The sequence below is a fragment of the Eurosta solidaginis genome, chromosome 4, assembly GCF_040869045.1.
Source record: "Eurosta solidaginis isolate ZX-2024a chromosome 4, ASM4086904v1, whole genome shotgun sequence".
Classification (NCBI taxonomy): domain Eukaryota; kingdom Metazoa; phylum Arthropoda; class Insecta; order Diptera; family Tephritidae; genus Eurosta; species Eurosta solidaginis.
The window spans coordinates 89,245,059-89,268,014 of NC_090322.1; the positions used below are offsets into that span (position 1 = coordinate 89,245,059).

Consider the following 22,956-nt stretch of genomic DNA (forward strand, 5'->3'; position numbering starts at 1 on the left):
ATTAAGAAGAATCACAATAGCAAGGTGCGATTATAGCGTAGTTATATGCACAACCTATGAAAAGATACGTAATATGATAACTCACCTGGGGCTAGCTGCTGGCTCGTTGACGTTCCAAAATAGAAAAGAAAGTTCAAAACCGCGAACAAGTCCGCGGCACCTGCCGATAGCTAACTTTCGTTGAGTTTTTCCCCTTCAAAGTTAGCTCTCGGCTGGTGTTAGCCGTTACCGGTAAGAATAATAAATAAATACCTAATGTGCGTGTTAGGGTGGTCCGAAATATTTAGGCTGGTGGCCTAAACATCAGTTATATGCGTATTCATTTAAAACCTCTTGAAATTCACTATCTGAATTGTAGTCAATCGATGGGTCTTGAATTGAAATACTAGGTACATTTGAAAGTGAAGGTGTTAAAGTTATTTGCTGATTGTGTTCCCGTTTCCGATGCTTGCAATAAGAATGAAGTATAGAGTAAATATGTTGGCATTGGGGTTCGCAGCACCAATACTCTTTTAAATTTGAATGGAAAGTTCTTATATGACATAGCAAAATATTATTACTTTCAAAAATACCTTGACATTTAAAACAAATAAACCTTTTCTGGATAGCTTAATACTAGTATCTTAAGTAATGGCAGCTGAGACTAGCTTTATAATTTCAAAATTATAATCAAAATAATTTGCTGATAATAATCGCAAGTTATTCCATTTGTTCAAAGTCAGTTATGAAGTCGTTCAAGCTGATAGAACTGAATTCTCTTTCAAGGCTTATTTCATACAGAATCTTTTGTAAAAGTGTCCATACGTGGATTGCAGTACATGGATATTCACAATTTAGAGAAAAAACTTTTAAATGTAAAATCAAGTGCTGCTAAGGTCGATTTTGTTCTGTGCCGTTTGTCCTCGATATAAACGTAAGAATTTTCAACTTTATCTAAAGCTCCGACAAGAACTGCTATTGGTTGGCAGGATATATTGTTTTTGGATAAATATTCTTGCCTGCGTTTCACAGTATCGTCGATTTCTGAAATATTCTAAGAAAGAAAAATATTCTCAGTTAGTATTTACAACAATTTCGATTAATTGATTTAATCAATTATAATCATTTTGTTTAGCAATAAAATCGAGGTCTAGCAATTTCACATTTGATAGCTATTGTTATGATTTAATAGATTACTGGAACAATCAAAAACGATGAATAACGAGCCTCTGCCACAGTTACCCTCCGTTTAGTAACTTTTCTTTTTTTGTCGCTAGTCGCTCTGTTTCATCTGATAAAAGTTTTTGAATGTAAGGCGCCGATATTAACCGTGGTAAAAAGTGCCAAATAATTGCGTCCTTATCTGATAAAACAAAAGTGAGTGATAAAAATTTAAATAAGGTACTCAATGAACAAAAATAAATTGCAAAAATACCTTCTTCCTTTAGAAGGTGTAAAGTATTTATAATGGCTACCTCTTCCACTTCTTTAGGTCGTCGGGTCGTTAAGAGTAAGTTTATTATTTTGTTTTTAAAGTTGCTCCAATTTGTTATTATTCTGTTTTGTTTGCTGTGATAAAGTTGGTTAAAGTCAGACTCAATCTATGGAAAAATTAAAAAGATAAAGTTCAACCGAAAGAAAAATTTTGTATTGGTAGCAGCTGGGGTATTTTAAAAAGCCAATATGTACTATAATTTGCTGTGACTATCACGATAAACCGATCGACGACAGTGACGACAATGTACGCCACCAGAATGTGTTACCACAGCTGTATATAGATGCAAGAATTTCTCCACCTAACTTACCAATCTCAGTCCAAGCTCTCCTTCCAAACAGGGAAACCGGATATAGTAATCATTCAAAGATATTTTATTTTGTGTTAAAAGTGTCCTGCGATATTGCAGAGTGGTCTGCCAACTGTTTAATACTTCGACGTCTGGTTGTTTTTCTAAACTCCCCAATATTGTTAAGGGGTTGTCTATGTCATCTGAGATAAAAGTTATATGTGCATATGAAATTCATAAAATTTATATATGTAATTATTACCCGTGCAGAAAGTTTTGCTAGTGGCAAGTACAACTGGAGCCCCTCTCGTCGATTTATCCTTATGCGATAGTTCACTCTTGATTAACTTTTTGCTTTTAAAGTCGCCAACTATGTAATTATAATGTGATACTAACTTTCCTGATGGTCCTATTTTCATACCGTTCCTATTTTCGTATGTAATGTAATATACTGATGGATTTTCATTGGGAAAAAATGTAGCAATTTTGGCTGTATATTGCTTTAGTATTTCTGGTGAAAGGCCTTGTAAATAATATAATAAAATCACTCATTAAACGCTGAGCAAAGTGAAAAAAATTTCCGCACTCTATCAAAAAAATGCATACCAAAATTTCGGTGATTTATCCAACTGAGCCGTTTTAAATGCCTTCTCTTTTTCACGATTGATCAAACGTCTTACTAATAAGTTACGTACTTTAGCATTAAAATTTTTTCCCGCGTAAGCTTTTATTATAGCTTTTCCGTCAATGTCATTAGTGAGGTAATCGTATAGCATCTGGAATAATTAATATGAATTTTAAGTATGTACTTTTAGCTAATTGAATAAAATATATATTTTGGGTTGCGGTAAAATTAAATTAGCTTACGAAAGGAATATCGGTTTTATTAACTTTAAATTTTCGTAGGCCGGGATCAGTATCACTATCTAGAACAGAGAGATATAATACAATAAGTGTTTCAACTTTAAAAAGAATCAGAAACTATAAATACCATTTAAAATTCCAAATCTAATTTTATTACTGCCTGAAGTGAATTCTGTTATGTCCAGTATATCTTCATCAGAGTTAGAATTTGCGCCTTGTGAGTTACGGCTCCCTATATCGGTTTGGGTGCAAGTTTCTAATGCTTGGGGCAATGGTGAAACTTTGGATTGATGAGTAAAATTTTGAAATAAAATAAAAATGGAGTGGCCATAATACGCCCAAAAACGCTCTTTTACTTTAATTGAAGAGCATATGTATGTACATTCATACAAACTTATGTGCCAGCAAAATATACATACATTGATACACATGTAAAAATGTTACTACAGCTATTTTTGTATCCTATAAGTGATACGAATATACATACATATGCACGCTCGCATAATAAGTTATAATTTAATTTTTTACTTACCTTTTATTACGGGCTCCAAATGATTCATGCCCCATTCATCCAGATCATTCCACATAATTTATACCACTTTTGAGTAATTAACGCGACCACAATAAATACTAAATGCATTGCATCACGGTTGCCACTTTTAGGCAGTAGCCACGATTTTGGTACTTTGGTTTTTCACTGAGGTAAAAATTCACAACATTCGCCACGCTTTCATTATCCCACACATAATTTTCAATTTACTTCAATGAAATGCTTACCACAACAATTGATGTTGTTGTTTTTGTTGTTGTTGTAGCAATGCTCGCCCCACCTAATAGCCGCGACCGATCACAAATTGTCATCAATATCCTCTAACGGGAGTCCAAGAAAACTTGCCGTTTCAACAGGGGTGGACCATAAGGAAAGGGGTGTTAGAGGCGTTGGTTCCACATTACAATTAAAGAGATGGTTGGTGTCATGTGGGGACACATTGCAAGCAGGGCATACATTTTGTATGTCGGGGTTGATTCTTGATAGGTAAGAGTTTAACCTGTTACAGTATCCAGAACGAAGTTGAGCAAGAGTGACACGCGTTTCCCTGGGGAGTATGCGTTCCTCTTCTGCGAGTTCTGGATATTTTTCTTCAAGTACTGGATTCACCGGGCAATTCCCGACATAAAGGTCCGACGCCTGTCTATGGAGTTCACCAAGGACCTGCTTGTGTTTTTCCGCTTCATACGGCTGGGTTCTCAGGTGCCGTATTTCCTCAAAATGCTTACGGAGATGACTCCTTAGGCCCCTAGGCGGTGCTGGTTCGTCAATCAGATGTCTGTTGGGATGCCCAGGTTTCAACAGAAACTGTTTGGTCAGCATCTCATTTCTCTCCCTGATGGGGAGTATTCTCGCCTCATTATGCAGATGGTGTTCTGGGGACATAAGAAGACAGCCCGTGGCGATTCTGAGAGTAGTATTTTGGCAGGCCTGTAGTTTCTTCCAGTGGGTGGTTTTTAGGCTTGGCGACCATATGGGTGACGCGTAGCACATAATCGGCTGGCTAATTGCTTTGTATGTGGTCAAGAGCGTTTCTTTATCTTTTCCCCAGGTACTGCCAGCAAGGGATTTGAGGATTTTATTACGGCTCTGAATTCTTGGAACAATTGCGGTTGTGTGCGCACCAAAATGTAGATCCTGATCAAACGTCACACCCAAGATTTTGGGGTGTAGGACAGTCGGTAGCGTAGTGCCATCGACGTGGATGTTCAATATGGTCGACATTTGGGGCATCCATGTTGTAAATAAGGTCGCGCAAGATTTAGTCGGTACAATGCCAGGTTTCGCGAGGCGAAAGAACTGGAGAGATCAGGGAGATAGCCGTTTATTTTATTGCACAGCTCATCGATCTCTGGGCCTGGGCCTGTGGCCATTATCGTGCAGTCATCGGCGTAGGAAACGATTGTGACTCCTTCCGGTGGTGAAGGTAGCTTAGATATGTAGAAATTAAACAAAAGCGGGGATAGGACACCACCCTGTGGCACCCCTTGTTTAATTATCCTTTGTTTTGATGTTTCGTTTCTGAATTGCACCGATGCCTGCCGACCACCCAGATAATTTGCGGTCCACCTTTTAAGACATGGGGGAAGGGTAGACCCTTCCAGGTCTTGCAGTAACGAGCCATGGTTGACCGTATCAAAAGCTTTTGATAGGTCTAACGCTACGAGTACTGTTCTATGGTGGGGATATTGATTCAAACCGCAATTTATCTGGGTGCTAATGACATTTAGCGCGGAGGTAGTGCTATGGAGTTTTCTGAAGCCATGCTGATGAGGGGCTAGCTGAAAATGTGCTTGGAAATAAGGGAGCAAAATTGCTTCAAGCGTCTTTGCCACTGGCGATAGGAGAGATATCGGACGATATGACTCACCTACGTTAGCTGGTTTCCCAGGCTTTAGTAGCGGGACCACCTTGGCCATTTTCCATTTCTCGGGTATGGCAAAGGTGGAAAGAGACAGGTTGAAGACATGCGCTAAATATTTGAAACCCTCTTTCCCTAGGTTTTTAAGCATCGGCATGGCTATGCCGTCTGGGCCCACTGCTTTGGATGGTTTAGCGCGACCAATGGCGTCCTCAACCTCTCTAGCGGTGATGGTAATTGGTGACGCGCTGAGTTTGTGTTTATGTGCGTGTCTATTGGCTCTCCGTCTATCTTTGTCGACCGTAGGATGCATTATATATTGTCGGCAGAAAGCGCTTGCGCATTTTTTCGCATCCGACAGCACCTTATCGCCAAAGGCGATGGAAACTTTGTCTTTGTGCTTAGTCGGATTCGATAGGGACTTTACGGTGGACCAAAGTTTACCTACACCGGTAGAGAGGTTACAACCTCTTAGGTGCTCTTCCCATTTCGCCCGCTTGTGTTCGTCCACAAGCAATCTGATGCGTTGGTTTATATCCCTTATTTGGGGGTCGCCTGGATCAAGCTGTCTTATAAGGTCGCGTTCCCTCGCTAAGCTCGCGGCCTCCGCCGGGAAGTGGGGCCGGATTTCGGGAATTCTCCCGGCGGGAATGAAATGTGCCGAGGCGGATTCAATGACCTTACGGAAGGCACGCTCCCCTTGGCGGGCATCAGTCGGGATAGGGAGGGCAGCAAAGCTGCTGTCTGTTGCAGATTTATATTCTTCCCACTTTCCTTTTTTGAAGTTTATGAAAGTGCGTTTTTCGGTGACGATGAAGTCGGCGGTACGCTCGAACGAAATAAGTATGGGCAGGTGGTCGGATGCCAATGTTACCATCGGCTGCCAGTTGACGCAGTTTACGAGTTCTGCGCTCACGATTGAGATATCTGGCGAGCTATGACAGCTTCCTACCATACGTGTGGGGGCGTCTCCGTTTATTGTGCAGAACGTCGTTTCGTCTATTTGATCCGCCAACATCTCACCCCTACTGTCCGCCCGCAAGTTTGAATGCCATAGGTCGTGATGGGCATTGAAATCGCCTAAGATAATGCGATTGTTGCCAGTGAGTAAGGCCTCGATATTAGGGCGGTATCCACTGGGGCAACAGGTGACAGGAGGGATGTAGATGTTGATGATTTCTAGATTTGCATCGCCTGACCGGACAGATAGGCCTTGACGTTCTAAGACATTGTCCCTGCGGTCGATGCCAGGATCAAATATATGATATTGCACAGAGTGGTGTATAATAAACGCGAGGCCGCCTCCATTTCCGCTCTCGCGGTCTTTCCTGTGGACATTATAACCAGAGCAGGTCTGCAATGCAGATCTTGCTGTGAGTTTAGTCTCTTGAATCGCAGCAATGCGGATGTTGTGCCACTTCATGAAATCGACTATCTCCATAATCTTCCCAGTTAGTCCATTACAGTTGAACTGCAGAATTCTGAAGTGCATGAGGGGTGACGCCGCCACTCTAGGGGTAAGTGACGGGTGACTACGCCTAGGTTGTGGAAGCCCAGGACGCAATTGCTGTTGTGGCCTTGGGACTGGGCGCCCTTGGGCAAGCATTGGGTACCCGGATGATTTGGGTTTGCGATCTTGCAACATGGCGCGATGAAACCCGTCGAGGGGTTGCCGTCGCGGAGACCAGAACATCTAGGAAAGTGGCACCACCCAAGGCAGGAGCTGCATTGAGCGGATGTCGCAAACCTATATATTCTGTGCTGGCAGACGGTGCAAACGGAGGCAGGGACTAAGAGTCTGTTTCCCTGACCTGCACGATTGCTGCCAGAAAAGAAGGGAGGAGAAGAAGACGGGGGCAGGGGCTGATGCTCAGCATTGCTACCAGCTCTACTACGAAGGTAGTAGTTATGAGTGGTATCAGCTGTTTGAGTTGTTGGCGCCGTGGGGCGCGAGCAGCAGCGGGTACTTGTGGCTTGCTGAGCAGCGAAGCTGCTGGAAGGTAGTGGGGATACGCTTAGGCGTAGACTACGGGACGCCCTTGGGCGTGAGCAGCAAGGAGCGACAAAAGATTTATAAAAGTTACGTAGACGTCGGGTTTTGGAATCAAGCCCAGAACAACCTGTCCGATGCAACCATCCCTTGCACGAGACACACTGAACAGAGTATGACCGTCCTAAAAAGATTCTTTTCTGGCAAATGCAGCAAAACCATTTCTCAGGACCGGGGTCAGGAGACGGACCCGGATTGGGTTCGATACCTTCCCGGAGTAAGAGAATATGTAGCAGTCCTGCTGCAAGGAGCTGCTGGGAGGATGACAATTTGTGGGAGGGACGAAACAAATTAAATGGGGTCACACTGAAATTACAGTCCTTGGTCGGGAAAAATCCCGAGTCGCTCCGGTACATAGAACCGACTGCCTTGATCAGTCCCATCAGTGATGGAGCCATTAGATGGCGGTCGATTTGAAGGAATTGAAAACTACCTAAAATAATGAGACTTATCTGTTTTATGTTAAGTGTACTCACTTAACTTATGTTCAAGTATACCGAGAGTTAGTGCAGGAATATATCAACGTGGCACACAAAAAGTAGCACTTTCAAAGTTTTTTACAAATAAATTTTATGTGACATTTTGAAAACTTTACTTCTCGTTTGGCACGTCGATATTGAAATCTTTCTCACACACATCAAAGTAACTCAATGAATTCAAGAAATTTCAGGACTATTGTAGTGTTAAGTCACCCAAGCTACTTGAAAGCTAGGTAGCTTGGTTTTATTATAATAATTGTTATTAACTTCATATAAGAACAAAGCCAGGAGAAAGGCGATAAGCAACTCATACCCAAATAAATGGACTATTTGTGGTCCAAATGTCTCAAAGTGGCAACCGTACTCTGCCTTTTCATTCCGCTTAAAATCCTCGTCACATAAGCAGTGTTTCATATAGATGTGTTTAACGCAATCTTAAGCATTGCATGTGTTTGTATGTGGACCGCCAAATAGCCTATTTGTCGCTCCCCATGCAAACGCATGCAATCTACTCTTCTGTCAACGCACGATTCTGCATCAAAAATCTTATGTGTTTCGGCTCTAACTGTGCGTGTAATACATGCCACTCCTGTTCGCAATGCGACCATGGGATACAAGTAGACATGACAAATTTTACTATACGGCATATTGAATTTTGTTATGCCGTTCTTTAATTTTTACTACGCAATTTTCCATTGCGTTTGAATAATACAACTTGAAGTACGTATCTAAAATCTAAAGAAACTTTTGTAATTTTTGTTCGACGCATCGGATTATTCGTATAAGTTATCCAAAATGTCAGGACCATACTTCATACTTTCTAGTACACATATCAAATATTACTATGATCATAATGATTTTCCGTGTATTTTTCTTGAAACCTAAAATAATGCTTTATTGAAATACTGCCACACAAACTATACTAAGTTTTAAAGAAGATTTTTTGAAAAGTAAACAAAACTTAGTGGAATTTAGTGTTTGGCCAATGAAAAGTATTAGAATATATCAAATTTTAATATTTTAGTGTATTAAAAATTAAAGATTATAGAAATTTCTATACTACTCTTTAATTTTCAATATACGTTCATAAACTTTTAGCATTTTACTGTAATGTTTATTATAATTTATTAGTTTATCGCAAATTTCTATAAAGTTTCAGGATTTTTCTTTAATTTTTAATATATTATTGCTAACATTTCTCTCCGTGTAGGTAGATAACTGCAAGCTTTATGTATGTACATATATATTCATACATTTGTACATAGTATGTTTAAGAGAATTTAAAGAACAGTAAGAAATGAAGAAATGTGCACTGTGTGCAAGATAGGTAAATAATTTCTATAAAATTAATTCCAACAGTATCAAGGTTTGTTAAAATAACAAAAAATTAAATATGTTCATTCGAAAAAAAAATTTTGCTTAAAAATAGTTTTTATAGGACGTGTGTGAAATTCAGTTTTAAAATTTCGATTTTCCCTTATACTATATAACGTAGCGAGCCCCACCTACCACGCCGAAAATCCTGAGTTCAAGTCCCGCACAAAGCAATATCAGAAATTTAGAAAACTTTTTATAAACGGGGTCGCCCCTCCGCAGTGATATCGAGCGTATTTCTCAGTGAAAATTCTTCTGCCCTGCAAATGTCATTCGGAGTAGCCGTAAAACATGCAGGACCGGTCCCTCCAATTTGTACGGAAAATTAAAAGAGTCGTGCTTCTTTGGTGCAAATGGGAAGACGAGATCTGCCTTAATTATCTTCCGATTTAGGTGCGTGGAACTTTACTCCAGTTTACTTATATTTACATACATACATATTCTAGGAACAGGCTTAGTCTGTTTCCAGAAATTAACATTATACATTTTGTCAGCTAATTAATATAAAGGAATAAAAAATGGTTATCTTCTATACAATTTTTTCTTTTTTGAACTGTATTTTTCTCAAGCTGATACCCATGGTGGAATAACCAGGTGAATTAAGCCGTCAATTGTCTCGCTCTAAATTCTGTTTTGTTCTGTCATTCGGCTATCTGAAAATTGTTCACCAATGTTGTCCCCGAAAAAATTTTGTTTTTTCCATTTTTCAGGAGTAAAATAATCCACTTTTAGTATTCTTTTTCTCATCAACTAGCTAGTAGGTGAATATCGATGGACCTTTAATGGATTTAATTACAGAGATTCATCATTTGGGTATCTTTGGTGTTCCATAAGTAATGCCGTGCTAAAATATTACGTCTATATGCGTATATTTAATTTTTTCCAAAAAAATTGAATGTTAAAACACACAATTTGTATTTACGTCATATCCAACTAAGTGTTTTAGCCTGTTCAGCGCTTCTGAAGACTTTCAAGGAATGTTTTTGTCTTTCCTACAACAAGAACACCAAAACTTCTGAAGACTTTCAAGGAATGTTTTTGTCTTTCCTACAACAAGAACACCAAAACTGTCGTATTACATTTATTTATGTTAAAACTTCACTAAAATACTGGAATTCGAAATATAGTTACAACAAACATTATAAAAAAATACGTAGACGACTTATACTTGGTAATACCAGAAGGCATCCTCCCGTCGGTATTTGGAATTTTTAACGATACAGAGAAGGGAATCGAGTTCACATATGAACAGGAACATGACAACATACTACCGTTCCTGGATATGACCATTTATAGGAATACTGAAGACAGAAGATTTAATTCTGACTGGTATCGGAAACCAGTATCTTCGGGCCGCATATTAAATTATATGTCTATCCACCCACTGTCACAAAAATTAACAACAAACATTATAAAAAAATACGTAGACGACTTATACTTGGTAATACCAGAAGGCATCCTCCCTTCGGTATTTGGAATTTTTAACGATACAGAGAAGGGAATCGAGTTCACATATGAACAGGAACATGACAACATACTACCGTTCCTGGATATGACCATTTATAGGAATACTGAAGACAGAAGATTTAATTCTGACTGGTATCGGAAACCAGTATCTTCGGGCCGCATATTAAATTATATGTCTATCCACCCACTGTCACAAAAAATTAACACCGCCAAAGGGTTAATAAACAGAGTATATAACATCAGCGATCCAAATATCACTGCAAAAACAAAAAAATAATTGTTGGTATTCTAAAAGGTAATGATTACCCAAAGAAATTGATATACAGGCTACTCAACAGGTATCAAGCGCCAAACAACAACACTAATACGTCAAATACCCAAATCAATACCAACAACCAACAACAACAAACAGACATAAAAACCTTTTCAATATCATATTACCAAAACATAACCCAGAAGATAACTAAAAAACTCAAAGCGTACACAAACAACATACGGGTTGCCTTCAAGAACAGAAACAACTTATACGCCAATTACACGGCTTAAGTCTCCTTGTGCCAATTACCAATTTGCACAAGGATTTGCCCGGTGTATGCACTGGTTGCCCTATTAGGGAAGCTATACAAAACAATAACGCCCCGATTCTAGTGTGGTAACAACATTCTTCACCACGGTAACGAAATCATGAGGCAACTTTTACATCCTTTTGGTATTCTACCCGCGAAAGTAACCGAATAATTTTTTACCCACAAAAGTAGGTGGTTACATCGAAATAACCACACAACAGCTGTTGTTTAGAAAAACGCAAAACTGAAAAATAAGGAATTGTAAGCGCAAATAAGTAAAGATAATAGTAAAAAAATGTTGTCTCTTGCTATACATATTTGTTTACATTATGTACTTTCACAAAATAAATTACAATATACCTATGTAGAAACTTATCATGCATAATATGCATACACACATCGTCCCGTTTATTCGTTAACCTCGTATCTACAAGTGAGACATTTTCGGTAAAGCGAACACGGTTGCCACACCATGTTTTCATTTGGGACCAAAATTCTTCGAAAAAATAGACCAAATTTTTGTTTTATTTATTAGTATAAAATACAAAATTTTAGGATGTTTCCATATAAAATTTTACTAAACATAGTGAATCATTTCCTTTAATTCAAGCTGAACAAACAAATATATGTGCATGCAACCAAAAATGGTTCTATATTTTGACATCGGATAAGTCTATGTCTTTCACCAACCAAACGTTGTGAACTTAGTTTTGGTCACAAAGCTCTTGGTTCTAGCATTATGTTTTTGATTGCAATGAAATAAAATGTATATTGCAGGTAGGTTTTAGTAAGAAAATGTTCAAAATTTGCGTTCTGGTGTTGCCGAACTATGTATGTGGAAAACTCAGTAAATCATAAATGAAACTAGGCGATTTTGTTAGTGCTATTTTTTATAGATGCTTACTTTTTCCCTTAACGTTTAAACTTCATATCAGAGCGTAGATTCAGTAAGTGTGAGTTTTGATCCCAGGAACCCCTGAGCTAGCACCTACGGGAATAATTTTATACACAACATTTCTTTCGAAATCAAATCTCGTTTGCATTTGCTTCCTTCTGTCTTCGAGTTGAAATATTTCTTGTGCCAAGATACTTAATTTTCAATTACCTTGCGTGGCTTAACACCACAATAGTCCTGGAACTCCTTGAACTCATTGAGCTGGGTGAGAAAAATTTAAATATCAACGTGCCAAACGAGAAGTAATGCATAGAATTTCTTTGTATAAGTTTTGAAAGTGTTAGGCTCATAGTGTTGTATAACCCATCGAAATATCTAGCCGTTATTAATATTATTATATAACAAGAGTTTTTTTGATTAGTCGGTTATATCGTCAACAATTAACGACAATGTGTTAACCAACACTTTTCTTTTTAATGCCTGGCATAAATTATATCCTAGGTGAAATGTTATTGTTCTGGTACATTTTATTGACTGAGCAATTTTTTATGGTGAGATTTCCATTGAAGTAAATTCAGAATTATATGGGGGCTAACGAAAGTGTGGCGGCAATATTGTGAAATTTTACCTGAGTGAAAAAGAAAGGAAAGTACCAATCGTGGCTACTGCCTAAAAAGGACTAAAATTGAAGAAAAGGGACCAGCGACCAAATGGGGTTGGAAGGGCCCATTTTTGGTCCAAATGGACCAAAGTGGCAACCGTGAAAGCGAAGTAAACTACCTTTCCAATTTCTCCACAGACACTGGTGAGTTTTTCGGTGACGACAGCGTTACCACTTGGGCCAGAATCGCGGATAAAAGAACTGGTAATGATATTCGGTTACATAATGTTCTGGGTACTATTTTACCGGTAACGCTCAGGATCGGGGTGTAAAAGATAACATCCCAACAAAACCACAAAAGAACATTGTATACTAAATTGACTGCGTTGACTGGCAACGTAAAGCTGGAGACATTGGTGCTTTATCGGTAACCGTATCGGTAACCTTATAACAGCTGATTCGACCAACCTTATGAGAATCAATGCAATCGATTATTGGTGCCGCTAAAGTCGTAACCGTATCGTAGCCAACCAATTGGGTTTTGGTTACCGTCGTAACGATAGACAGCTGATTACGTTAGGGATACGGATACAGCGATACGACATACGGCACCAATGACTCCGGCTTAAGAGAAACTATATAGGCACCACATCACAACAACTATACAAACGACTGGGTCAACATAGCAAAGATGTTGAAAACAAACGCACAGAAAAAAGTGCTCTTGCTCACCATGCCATTACTTTTGGGGACAAATTTGATTTTGATAATGCCAAAGTAATAGCAAGAGAAACAAACTGGCAAAAGAGAATGCTTCCGGAAGAAATACACATAAAAGCAGACAAACAATTTGTAAAGAAAAGATGTATAGAAGCAAGAAATATTAGCGGCATCTATGCGTGTATACTAAAATGAAACTGCAATAATCCATCAAGCATGAATTCGCCGGTGATCAACAAACGTCAAATATGTATACATATGTACTTACATACAAATTATAGTTTGAAATATAAATTGTGGGTTGTCTATTGAAAATAGTAATTTTAAATTGTAAAATAATTTCCGTTTCCTTAATTGAGGATTAAAGTGACTATGTTTTATTTAAAAACACATATATATAAAGAAAAACCTGACGAAGAAGAACGCAGAGATTTTTAAGTAAGAAATATTTTGTCAATTGAATGTCCATATATATATATATATATATATATATATATATATATATATAGATTAGGGCGGGTCGATTTAAAAATCGCTCATTACTTACTTAATTGGCGCTTAACCGTCTAAACAGTTATGGCCGTCCAACAAGGCGCGCCAGTCGCTCCTTCGCTCCGCCAACCGGCGCCAATTGGTCACACCAAGGGAGTTTAAATCGTTTTCCACCTGGTCCTTCCAACGGAGTGGGGCCGCCCTCTACCTCTGCTTCCATAGGCGGGTTCCGATAGAAACACTTTCTTGGCCGGAGCATCATCTTTCATTCGCATAACATGGCCTAGCCAGCGCAGCCGCTGCGTTTTAATTCGCTGGACTATGTTGATGTCTGCGTATAGCTCGTACAGCTCATCATTAAATCTTCTTCGGTACTCGCCATCGCCAACGCGTAGAGGTCCATAAATCTTTCGAAGAACTTTTCTCTCGAACACTCGAAAAATCGCTTATTGCTCTGTAAAAATCGTATTCCAGGGATGTCCCCCAATTTGGGTCGAACTTTTGGGTAGGGGCAAATTTTGAAAAATCCCACTTTGACCCATTTAGAATGCTCCAATCGAGTCCAAATGTATGACCGACCCGACTAACTTTGGAGGCCCGACCCACCGATGCCAGTGGCACACCCCCTGGAACCCCCTGGGGGTTCACCATACAAACATTTCAAAAAATCCCCGGTTTTGCACTTTACATGAAAAAATCAGCTAAATGGCTATGTTTTTTCTTTATTTTTATTTATTTATTTATAACAATATTTATTATTTATTTATAATAATATCTATTTTTTCTCTTAAGAAATTTATTTAGTAAGAACATATGTAAATGAAAAAATTAATTTAAGTGAGTCTTTTTTACTTTCAAGTCTGGGCAATTTCGCACGGCTCTCTAATGTCGTCGCCATAACAGCCTCTATATTTTCCGGTATAACCCGTTTGGAAACGCTAGCTAGCAATTGAATATGTCGTTCCGTTCCTTGTATGTGTGATGGAAATTTTGGATCATTAAACGGTGGATCATCTTGATTTAAATATTCTTTCAATGTATCGTAGGGAATGCTTCGCGTGAATGGTGGCTCAAATACGATATTTATATCATTCAAATGGATCATTTCCGTATAACTTGTGCAATTAAAGTTTATATCTGGTTTTTTATAAACTCTAAGTTCCATTAGCTCGTCAACATCGGTTCGATAGCGTAGAATTTTCTTGATGGCACAGTCGCGCTTTTCTTTGCTATCATCAAACAACATTGATAACAAGATATTTTCCGAATGCGCATAATATGAATTATCTTTAGTTACTTGATTGACAATTTTGCGTAAACGAGGTTCTAGACATCCTGACCAACCAATGAACTTGAAAAATAATGTACTGTCGTACACGACAGAGCTGTAATACTTGATATTGAAGTACATTGGCACATAACATTTAATTATAAATTCAACCAGAATTCTTAAATTTGCATCTGGATTTTCCGTTGTCACATATAATCGCAATAATCTAGCGGCCTTGGTGAGCCACCAAGAATGTACAATTCTCCCTGTTTTGATGTTAGCCAGATCCACCGGAACCACGCCGCTAGAAATTGCATGGGCCATGTCGTATAAGTACTTCGAATCGGTGGAAAATTCAATTTTTTCCGGAGCAGGGGGCATATTTTGCAACTCAATTTTCTGGAAGCCGTGCACCACCTGAAAATATATAATAATAAAATATTTAAAAATGGTTGACAATTATAATAAATGAGTGATAGCAATAACTTACGGAAGAGTTTCACAAGAAAAAATTGTTTCCAGAGATTTTACATACTCTTTAAATTGTTGGGTGTTGTTTCTTCTCTTGATTTGCTCGTGATACTTGTCAAGCAATTTATTCAATTTATTAAATACACTTTTTTTCAGCATTGTTTCCATGCCAAGTTTTTCCCACATTCCAATCAACTTATCTTGTACTTGAATAGTGAATGATTTATGGGAAAACTTCTGCTTTAGCACGTTCGCTTAAGTAAAAATAATATCTCAAGATATCCAGATGGGTTGGTAAATTAAGATCAGGTAAATCAGTATACACACCAAAAACAGAACATCATGCTTGGGTATATGACTCATTAGGTTTTCGATAGTTGTTGATGTAGTTGCTTCATCTTGCGGTGTAGAGGATGGTGGATTCATTGTGAACTATTTGATTTGGAATGGTCACTTCACTTATTATTTTTTTTTTGAAATATTTTTTTATCTGAAATTAGCACTTCACACTTTGAGTTCTTCACAACGACTTAATGAATTCACAAATACTGTTGCGTTATATATGGCGTACGAGACGAGGTAATAAGAATGAAATGGTAATTTTAATTCTACCTGCTGTGTCTTGTGGTGGCTTAAAAAAAACAACACAAGCAATTTTACGATCTGCAATTGTGTCACAGTGATACCTTCATATTTTAAAACGGTTGAATAAAAAACCCACGCAACTATATTTACGACATGCAAATGCATCACAGTGATGCCTTGGTTTTAAAAGGGTTGTAAAAACGCTAGTTTCTAATCATTTTTTTTAATTTCTTTTCTATTACTAAGTTAAATTCATTTTTTCATTTACATATGTTCTGACTAAATAAATTTCTAAAGAGAAATATAAACTCCAAAAAGAAAAAACATAGGAATTTCGCTGATTTTTTCATGTAAAGTGCAAAACCGGCGATTTTTTGAAATGTTTGTACCCAGGGGGGTTCCAGGGGGTGTGCCACTGGCATCGGTGGGTCGGGCCTCCAAAGTTAGTGGGGGTCGGTCATACATTTGGACTCGATTGGAGCACTCTAAATGGGTCAAAGTGGGATTTTTCAAAATTTGCCCTACCCAAAAGTTCGACCCAAATTGGGGGACATCAGAATTCGTTTTAGAGGTATGGCTCCTTCAGCAAAGTTTCTTATTTTGATCCCTAGAATATGATTTTCACAGAGCAATGGACGATTTTTTTGCCTCCCCACAAATCGACCCGGCCTAATATATATTAATTCTATAGAACTGCGAATCTAAATTGAGTTATTTTAATTTCTTTAAAATTGTAACTACGCCCTGAAGAAGACCACAATAAACGGTCGAAACTTCGGCAACAAAATAATAAAGGCGTTTTCCAATTATTTTAGTTGGAAACCCGATTATAGAAAATTATACATAAAAACAAAACAGTCGGTGGTATCAACATGAACAAATTTTAACTCACTGTTGTTGCTTTGCCCTAAAAATCAAACCACTAAGATAAGAGGACCAATTGGCGCCGGCTGGCAGAGAGAAGAAACGACTGGCGCGCCTTCTTGGACGGCCATAACCGTTTAAACGGTTAAGCACCAATTAAGTGAGTAAGGTAAGAGGAATGTTACAGTTATGGATTGTAATATAGAATATATGAATCCGGCTTGATCGGATCAGCGCCTTCTGATTCTAGGCCGACTGCCGCGGGGCTAGTATATCCCCTGACATCTTTTAGTAATTAATAATTTGGTAACATTAGTAATACATCATGAATTCAACTGTCATAAACATATGCCGTGTTTTAGTTCCGACTCTCAACGACAAATCAACAGGGCAAGATGGCAATATCAATGCATTTTTAGGGATGGAAACAAATTTAAAAGTATTGTGTGGGACTGTAAAACTTTTCATCAAACCCGAAAACCATTTAAGTGCGCAAAGTTACTACAGTTCAACTAAATAATGGATAACACCTCTCCCTTTTAAGTACGGTTTTTCGATGAAAGTTTCAACTGCAGTTGAAGTTGGGGTCAGTTTAGTTTAGATGCATTCATTGAATTTTACCGCTCATCACTGTTTAATTTTTTTTATTTTTATTCGATGCCAATAGTAATGTGAACTCGCACTAGTCCTGTGTATCCCTTCTGCATAGGCGTTAGGTACCACTGATATGCTGAAAAAACAGTTTCTGTAAGGCTTTCGTAGCAAGGTATTTATTTTTCTACTTCTATTTTTTCAAAGCGGGTAAAAATTTTACCCTCTTCTGACCGTTGAAAATACATCACTGCCATTTCAGATAGCGTACATCTTCCGTCTTTTTTTATTTACTTCACCTGATGATTCCACCATGCTGATACCTTGGTACGTTAAGGGCATAAACAAATGAGCCAAGATCCCGCATTCCGGAATTGTTGTATTTGTAATTGAATTTGAAATAAAGTTTGATGACGTAGTGTTTTTGAGATTTTTCAATTTATTACATTTCTCTCATATTTCGCTACCAGTGTTCGGAGTATTTAAAACTGTTACATGAAAAATTAAATTTTCGGAGTATATTTTTTCTTCCTTTTATTAAAGTGATTTGTGGCTTGGCAAACCTTTCAATTGTGTTTTTGCCAGGAAAGGTATATGTCTTATCAGATGCACATGGAGTCGTCTTTATGCATCTCCCCGGATATTTATCGCGAAAAAATATTATTATTATTATTTTCTGTTTACCATACATATTTCATGCTCTTTTAACAACAGAAGTTTTCAAGACCGGTGCAGATTCCTGTAGGAATGATAATGGCGACTTGGTAACTGACGTGCTGAGTGTGAGGGAAGACGAACCCGATACCCGAATCGCCGATGATGGAAAACACTCTGTGGCATCCAACTATGGCGAAGTGAAAACGGCAATATTACTGCTAAAAACCACTAGTTGCCAAGTAATGACGGAAAACTCGCCGGGCTGTTCAAACATGGATACGAAGGGTTGGTATAAGATAAAGAAGCAAAAAAATGGGTCTTGCAGTAAATGTGGAGAAGACAAAGTACTTGTTGTCATTGTGGCTTTTGTAGCCAACTGTTGACGGATATAACTCCGAGACTGCGAAGGATTTCGTCTATTTGGGAAGCAGCATTGAAAGCAAAAACAATATAGGCCTAGAAATCAAAAGGAGAACAACTCGTGCCAACAAGTGCTTCTTTAGGCAATTGAAAAGTAAAGTTCTCTCTCTACGAACAAAATTCTCGCTCTACAAGTCACTCATCATACCTGTCCTAATGTATGGCTCGGAATCATGGAAGATGTCGAGAGAAGATGAGATGGCTCTTTGAGTATTCGAGAGAAAAGTTCTCCGGAGGACTTATAGTCCTATCCGTGATGTCGACGGCGAGTATCGAAGGAGGTATAATGATGAGCTATATGAGCATTTCGCATATATGACGATAGTGCAGCGAAGATTTGGAGGAAGGTTTGACCTCACTTGGTGCTCCCAATTGCGTTTGTTATCGCAAAATAGGGTTAGCTGACCTCACTGACTCAACGTACTTCATTTTTATATTGAACATAAAGAAGTGCTCTGTGTTGAATTTTGGCAGGATTAACAGATCACGCCTGTACACAGTTTTTGCTTACATTTTACTCTCTCTAAGACACGAACAATGAATTCACGCCATTTCATCCAATCGCCACTTGTAAACAATCAGCTTTTCATACGTATACAATGAAAACGTCAACCAGAAGATATTAGGTAGTAATGCTATTTAGTTTTCAACTCGACCCAAACAAACCTTTTTCATAAAAAATGTAGTAGGGGATATGAGCGGAGCAAATACCCCGATTAGAATAAAGTCTGAACACTGCGTCAGCAATGAAACATGTTGTCAAAAGCAGGACGTCATGCCGATAAAATTTACTTCACAGCTAACTATGATTTTTTGCTCTCTCATATCTTAATGCGGGATCTGTTTATTGGTTCAAGGTGTGATTAAGGGTGTGATGTATTCAAAATATATTGGCATTGAAAATTAATAAGGAGGCAATTCGAAAATCGGCGAAAATTAACGATTTTTCATGGAATGCTCGTACTATAGACTTTGGAATTGTACTTCTAAACCAGATTTTTATTAGCCAACCGTAAGCAAAATACGTGGTTGTTGTTGTTGTTGTAGCAATGCTCGCCCCACCTAATAGCCGCGACCGATCACAAATTGTCATCAATATCCTCTAACGGGAGTCCAAGGAAACTTGCCGTTTCAACAGGGGTGGAACATAAGGAAAGGGGTGTTAGAGGCGTTGGTTCCACATTACAATTGAAGAGATGGTTGGTGTCATGTGGGGACACGTTGCAAGCGGGGCATACATTTTGTATGTCGGGGTTGATTCTGGATAGGTAAGAGTTTAACCTGTTATAGTATCCAGAACGAAGTTGAGCAAGAGTGACACGCGTTTCCCTGGGGAGTATGCGTTCCTCTTCCGAGAGTTTTGGATAATTTTCGTTAAGTACTGGATTCACCGGGAAATTCCCGGCATAAAGGTCCGACGCCTGTTTATGGAGTTCACCAAGGACCTGCTTGTGTTTTTTCACTTCATACGGCTGGGTTCTCAGGTGCCGTATTTCCTCAAAATGCTTACGGAGATGACTCCTTAAGCCCCTAGGCGGTGCTGGTTCATCAATCAGATGTCTGTTGGGATGCCCAGGTTTCTGGGTATACAGCAGGAACTGTTTGGTCAGCATCTCATTTCTCTCCCTGATGGGGAGTATTCTCGCCTCATTATGCAGATGGTGTTCTGGGGACATAAGAAGACAGCGCGTGGCGATTCTGAGAGCAGTATTTTGGCAGGCCTGTAGTTTCTTCCAGTGGGTGATTTTTAGGCTTGGCGACCATATGGGTGATGCGTAGCACGTAATCGGCTGGCTAATTGCTTTGTATGTAGTCATGAGCGTTTCTTTATCTTTTCCCCAAGTACTGCCAGCGAGGGATTTGAGGATTTTGTTACGGCTCTGAATTCTCGGAACAAATGCGGCTGCGTGCTCACCAAAATGTAGATCCTGATCAAACGTCACACCCAAGATTTTGGGGTGTAGGACAGTCGGTAGCGTAGTGCCATCGACGTGGATGTTCAAAATGGTCGACATTTGGGACGCCCATGTTGTAAATAAGGTCGCGGAAGATTTAGTCGGTAATAATGCCAGGTTTAGCGAGGCGAAAAAACTGGAGGGATCAAGGAGGTAGCCGTTTATTTTATTGCATAGCGCATCGATCTTTGGGCCTGGGCCTGTGGCCATTATTGTGCAGTCATCGGAGTTGGAAACGATTTTGACTCCTTCCGGTGGTGAAGGTAGCTTAGATATGTAGAAATTAAACAAAAGTGGGATAGCACACCACCCTGTGGCACCCCTTGTTTAATTCTCCTTGGTTTTGATGTTTCGTTTCTAAATTGCACCGATGCCTGCCGACCACCCAGATAATTTGCGGTCCACCTTTTAAGACATGGGGGAAGGGTAGACCCTTCCAGGTCTTGCAGTAACGAGCCATGGTTGACCGTATCAAAAGCTTTTGATTGGTCTAGCGCTACGAGTACTGTTCTACGGTGGGGGTATTGATTTAAACCGCAATTTATCTGGGTGCTAATGGCATTTAGCGCGGTGGTAGTGCTATGGAGTTTTCTGAAGCCATGCTGATGAGGGGCTAGCTGCAAATTTGCTTGGAAATAAGGGAGCAAAATGGCTTCAAGCGTCTTTGCCACTGGCGATAGGAGAGATATCGGACGATACGACTCACCTATGTTAGCTGGTTTCCCAGGCTTTAGTAGCGCGACCACCTGGCCACTTTCCATTTCTCAGGTATGACAAAGGTGGAAAGAGACAGGTTGAAGACATGCTCTAAATATTTGAAACCCTCTTTCCCTAGGCTTTTAAGCATCGGCATGGCTATGCCGTCTGGGCCCACTGCTTTGGACGGTTTAGCAAGACCAATGGGGTCCTCAACCTCTTTAGCGGTGATGGTGATTGGTGACGCGCTGAATTTGTGTTTATGTGCGTGTCTATTAGCTCTCCGTCTATCTTTGTCGACCGTAGGATGCATTATATATTGTCGGCAGAAATCGCTTTCGCGTCCGACAGCACTTTGTCGCCAAAGGCGATGGAAACTTTGTCTTTGTGCTTAGTCGGATTCGATAGGGACTTTACGGTGGACCAAAGTTTACCCACACCGTTAGAGAGGTTACAACCTCTTAGGTGCTCCTCCCATTACGCCCGCTTGTGTTCATCCACAAGCAATCTGATGGGAAAAGAGGGGGGGGGGGGAGAAGACGGGGGCAGGGGCTGATGCTCAGCATTGCTACCAACTGTACTACGAAGGTAGTAGTTTGAGTGGTATCAGCTGTTTGAGTTGTTGGCGCCGTGGGGCGCGAGCAGCAGCGGGTACTTGTTGTGGCTTGCTGAGCAGCGGGGCTGCTGGAAGGTAGTGGGGGGGGGGCGCTTAGGCGTAGACTACGGGATGCGTTGGTTTATATCCCTTATTTGGGGGTCGCCTGGATCAAGCTGTCTTATAAGGTCACGTTCTCTCGCTAAGTTTGCGGCCTCCGCCGGGAAGTGGGGCCGGATTTCGGGAATTCTCCCGGTGGGAATGAAATGTACCGAGGCGGATTTAATGACCTTACGGAAGGCACGCTCCCCTTGGCGGGCATCAGTCGGGATAGGGAGGGCAGCAAAGCGGCTGTCTGTAAAGGATTTATATTCTTCCCACTTTCCTTTTTTGAAGTTTATGAAAGTGCTTTTTCAGTGACGATGAAGTCGGCGGTACGCTCAAGCGAAATAAGTATGGGCAGGTGGTCGGATGCCAATGTTACCATCGGCTGCCAGTTGACGCAGTTTACGAGTTCTGCGCTCACGAGTGAGATATCTGGCGAGCTGTGACAGCTTCCTACCATACGCGTGGGGGCGTCTCCGTTTATTGTGCAGAACGTCGTTTCTTCTATTTGATCCGCCAACATATCACCCCTACTGTCCGCCCGCAAGTTTGAATGCCATAGATCATGATGGGCATTGAAATCGCCTAAGATAATGCGATTGCTGCCAGTGAGTAAGGCCCTGATATTAGGGCGGTATCCACTGGAGCAACAGGTGGCAGGAGGGATGTAGATGTTGATGATTTCTAGGCTTGCATCGCCTGACCGGACAGATAGGCCTTGACGTTCTAAGACATTGTCCCTGCGGTCGATGCCAGGATCAAATATATAATATTGCACAGAGTGGTGTATGACAAACGCGAGACCGCCTCCATTTCCGCTATCGCGGTCTTTCCTGTGGACATTATACCCAGAGCAGGTCTGCAATGCAGATCTTGCTGTGAGTTTAGTCTCTTGAATCGCAGCAATGCGGATGTTGTGCCGCTTTATGAAATCGACTATCTCCGTCATCTTCCCAGTTAGTCCATTACAGTTTAACTGCAGAATTCTGAAGTGCATAAGGGGAGACGTCGCCACTCTGGGGGTAAGTGACGGGTGACTACACCTGGGTTGTGGAAGGCCAGGAC

The 22,956-nt window shown here is 39.9% G+C and overlaps 1 protein-coding gene and 1 pseudogene across 5 annotated transcripts; one reads left to right on the forward strand and one right to left on the reverse strand.

Moving 5' to 3' along the window:
- Nucleotides 1-22,956, forward strand: part of LOC137250045 (glycerol-3-phosphate dehydrogenase [NAD(+)], cytoplasmic-like) — a 98,422-nt pseudogene that overhangs the window by 10,545 nt on the left and 64,921 nt on the right.
- Nucleotides 968-3,353, reverse strand: LOC137248056 (uncharacterized). 5 transcript variants are annotated; one of them, XM_067778937.1, is made up of 8 exons: nt 3,160-3,353; nt 2,755-2,907; nt 2,631-2,689; nt 2,370-2,539; nt 2,026-2,286; nt 1,785-1,966; nt 1,415-1,580; nt 1,138-1,342 (listed from the first exon to the last, which is right to left on the reverse strand). In XM_067778937.1, the coding sequence occupies exons 5-8, from the start codon at nt 2,180-2,182 to the stop codon at nt 1,218-1,220; spliced, it is 630 nt and encodes a 209-aa protein (XP_067635038.1). In that variant the 5' UTR covers nt 2,183-2,286; nt 2,370-2,539; nt 2,631-2,689; nt 2,755-2,907; nt 3,160-3,353; the 3' UTR covers nt 1,138-1,217. The 5 variants fall into 4 exon arrangements, with proteins under 5 accessions (XP_067635040.1, XP_067635038.1, XP_067635041.1 ...); XM_067778939.1 differs by adding an exon at nt 968-1,033 and having other exon boundaries at nt 1,177-1,342; nt 2,755-3,353; XM_067778936.1 differs by having other exon boundaries at nt 2,755-3,353.

Excerpts from the sequence above, each read along its gene's own strand:
- LOC137248056 (XM_067778939.1), bottom strand. The coding sequence starts at position 2,182 with ATGAAAATAGGACCATCAGGAAAGTTAGTATCACATTATAATTACATA. Across the intron at positions 1,581-1,784 it reads GAGAGCTTGGACTGAGATTG|ATTGAGTCTGACTTTAACCA; the intron begins GTAAGTTAGGTG and ends ATTTTTCCATAG. Across the intron at positions 1,343-1,414 it reads ACACCTTCTAAAGGAAGAAG|ATAAGGACGCAATTATTTGG; the intron begins GTATTTTTGCAA and ends TTGTTTTATCAG.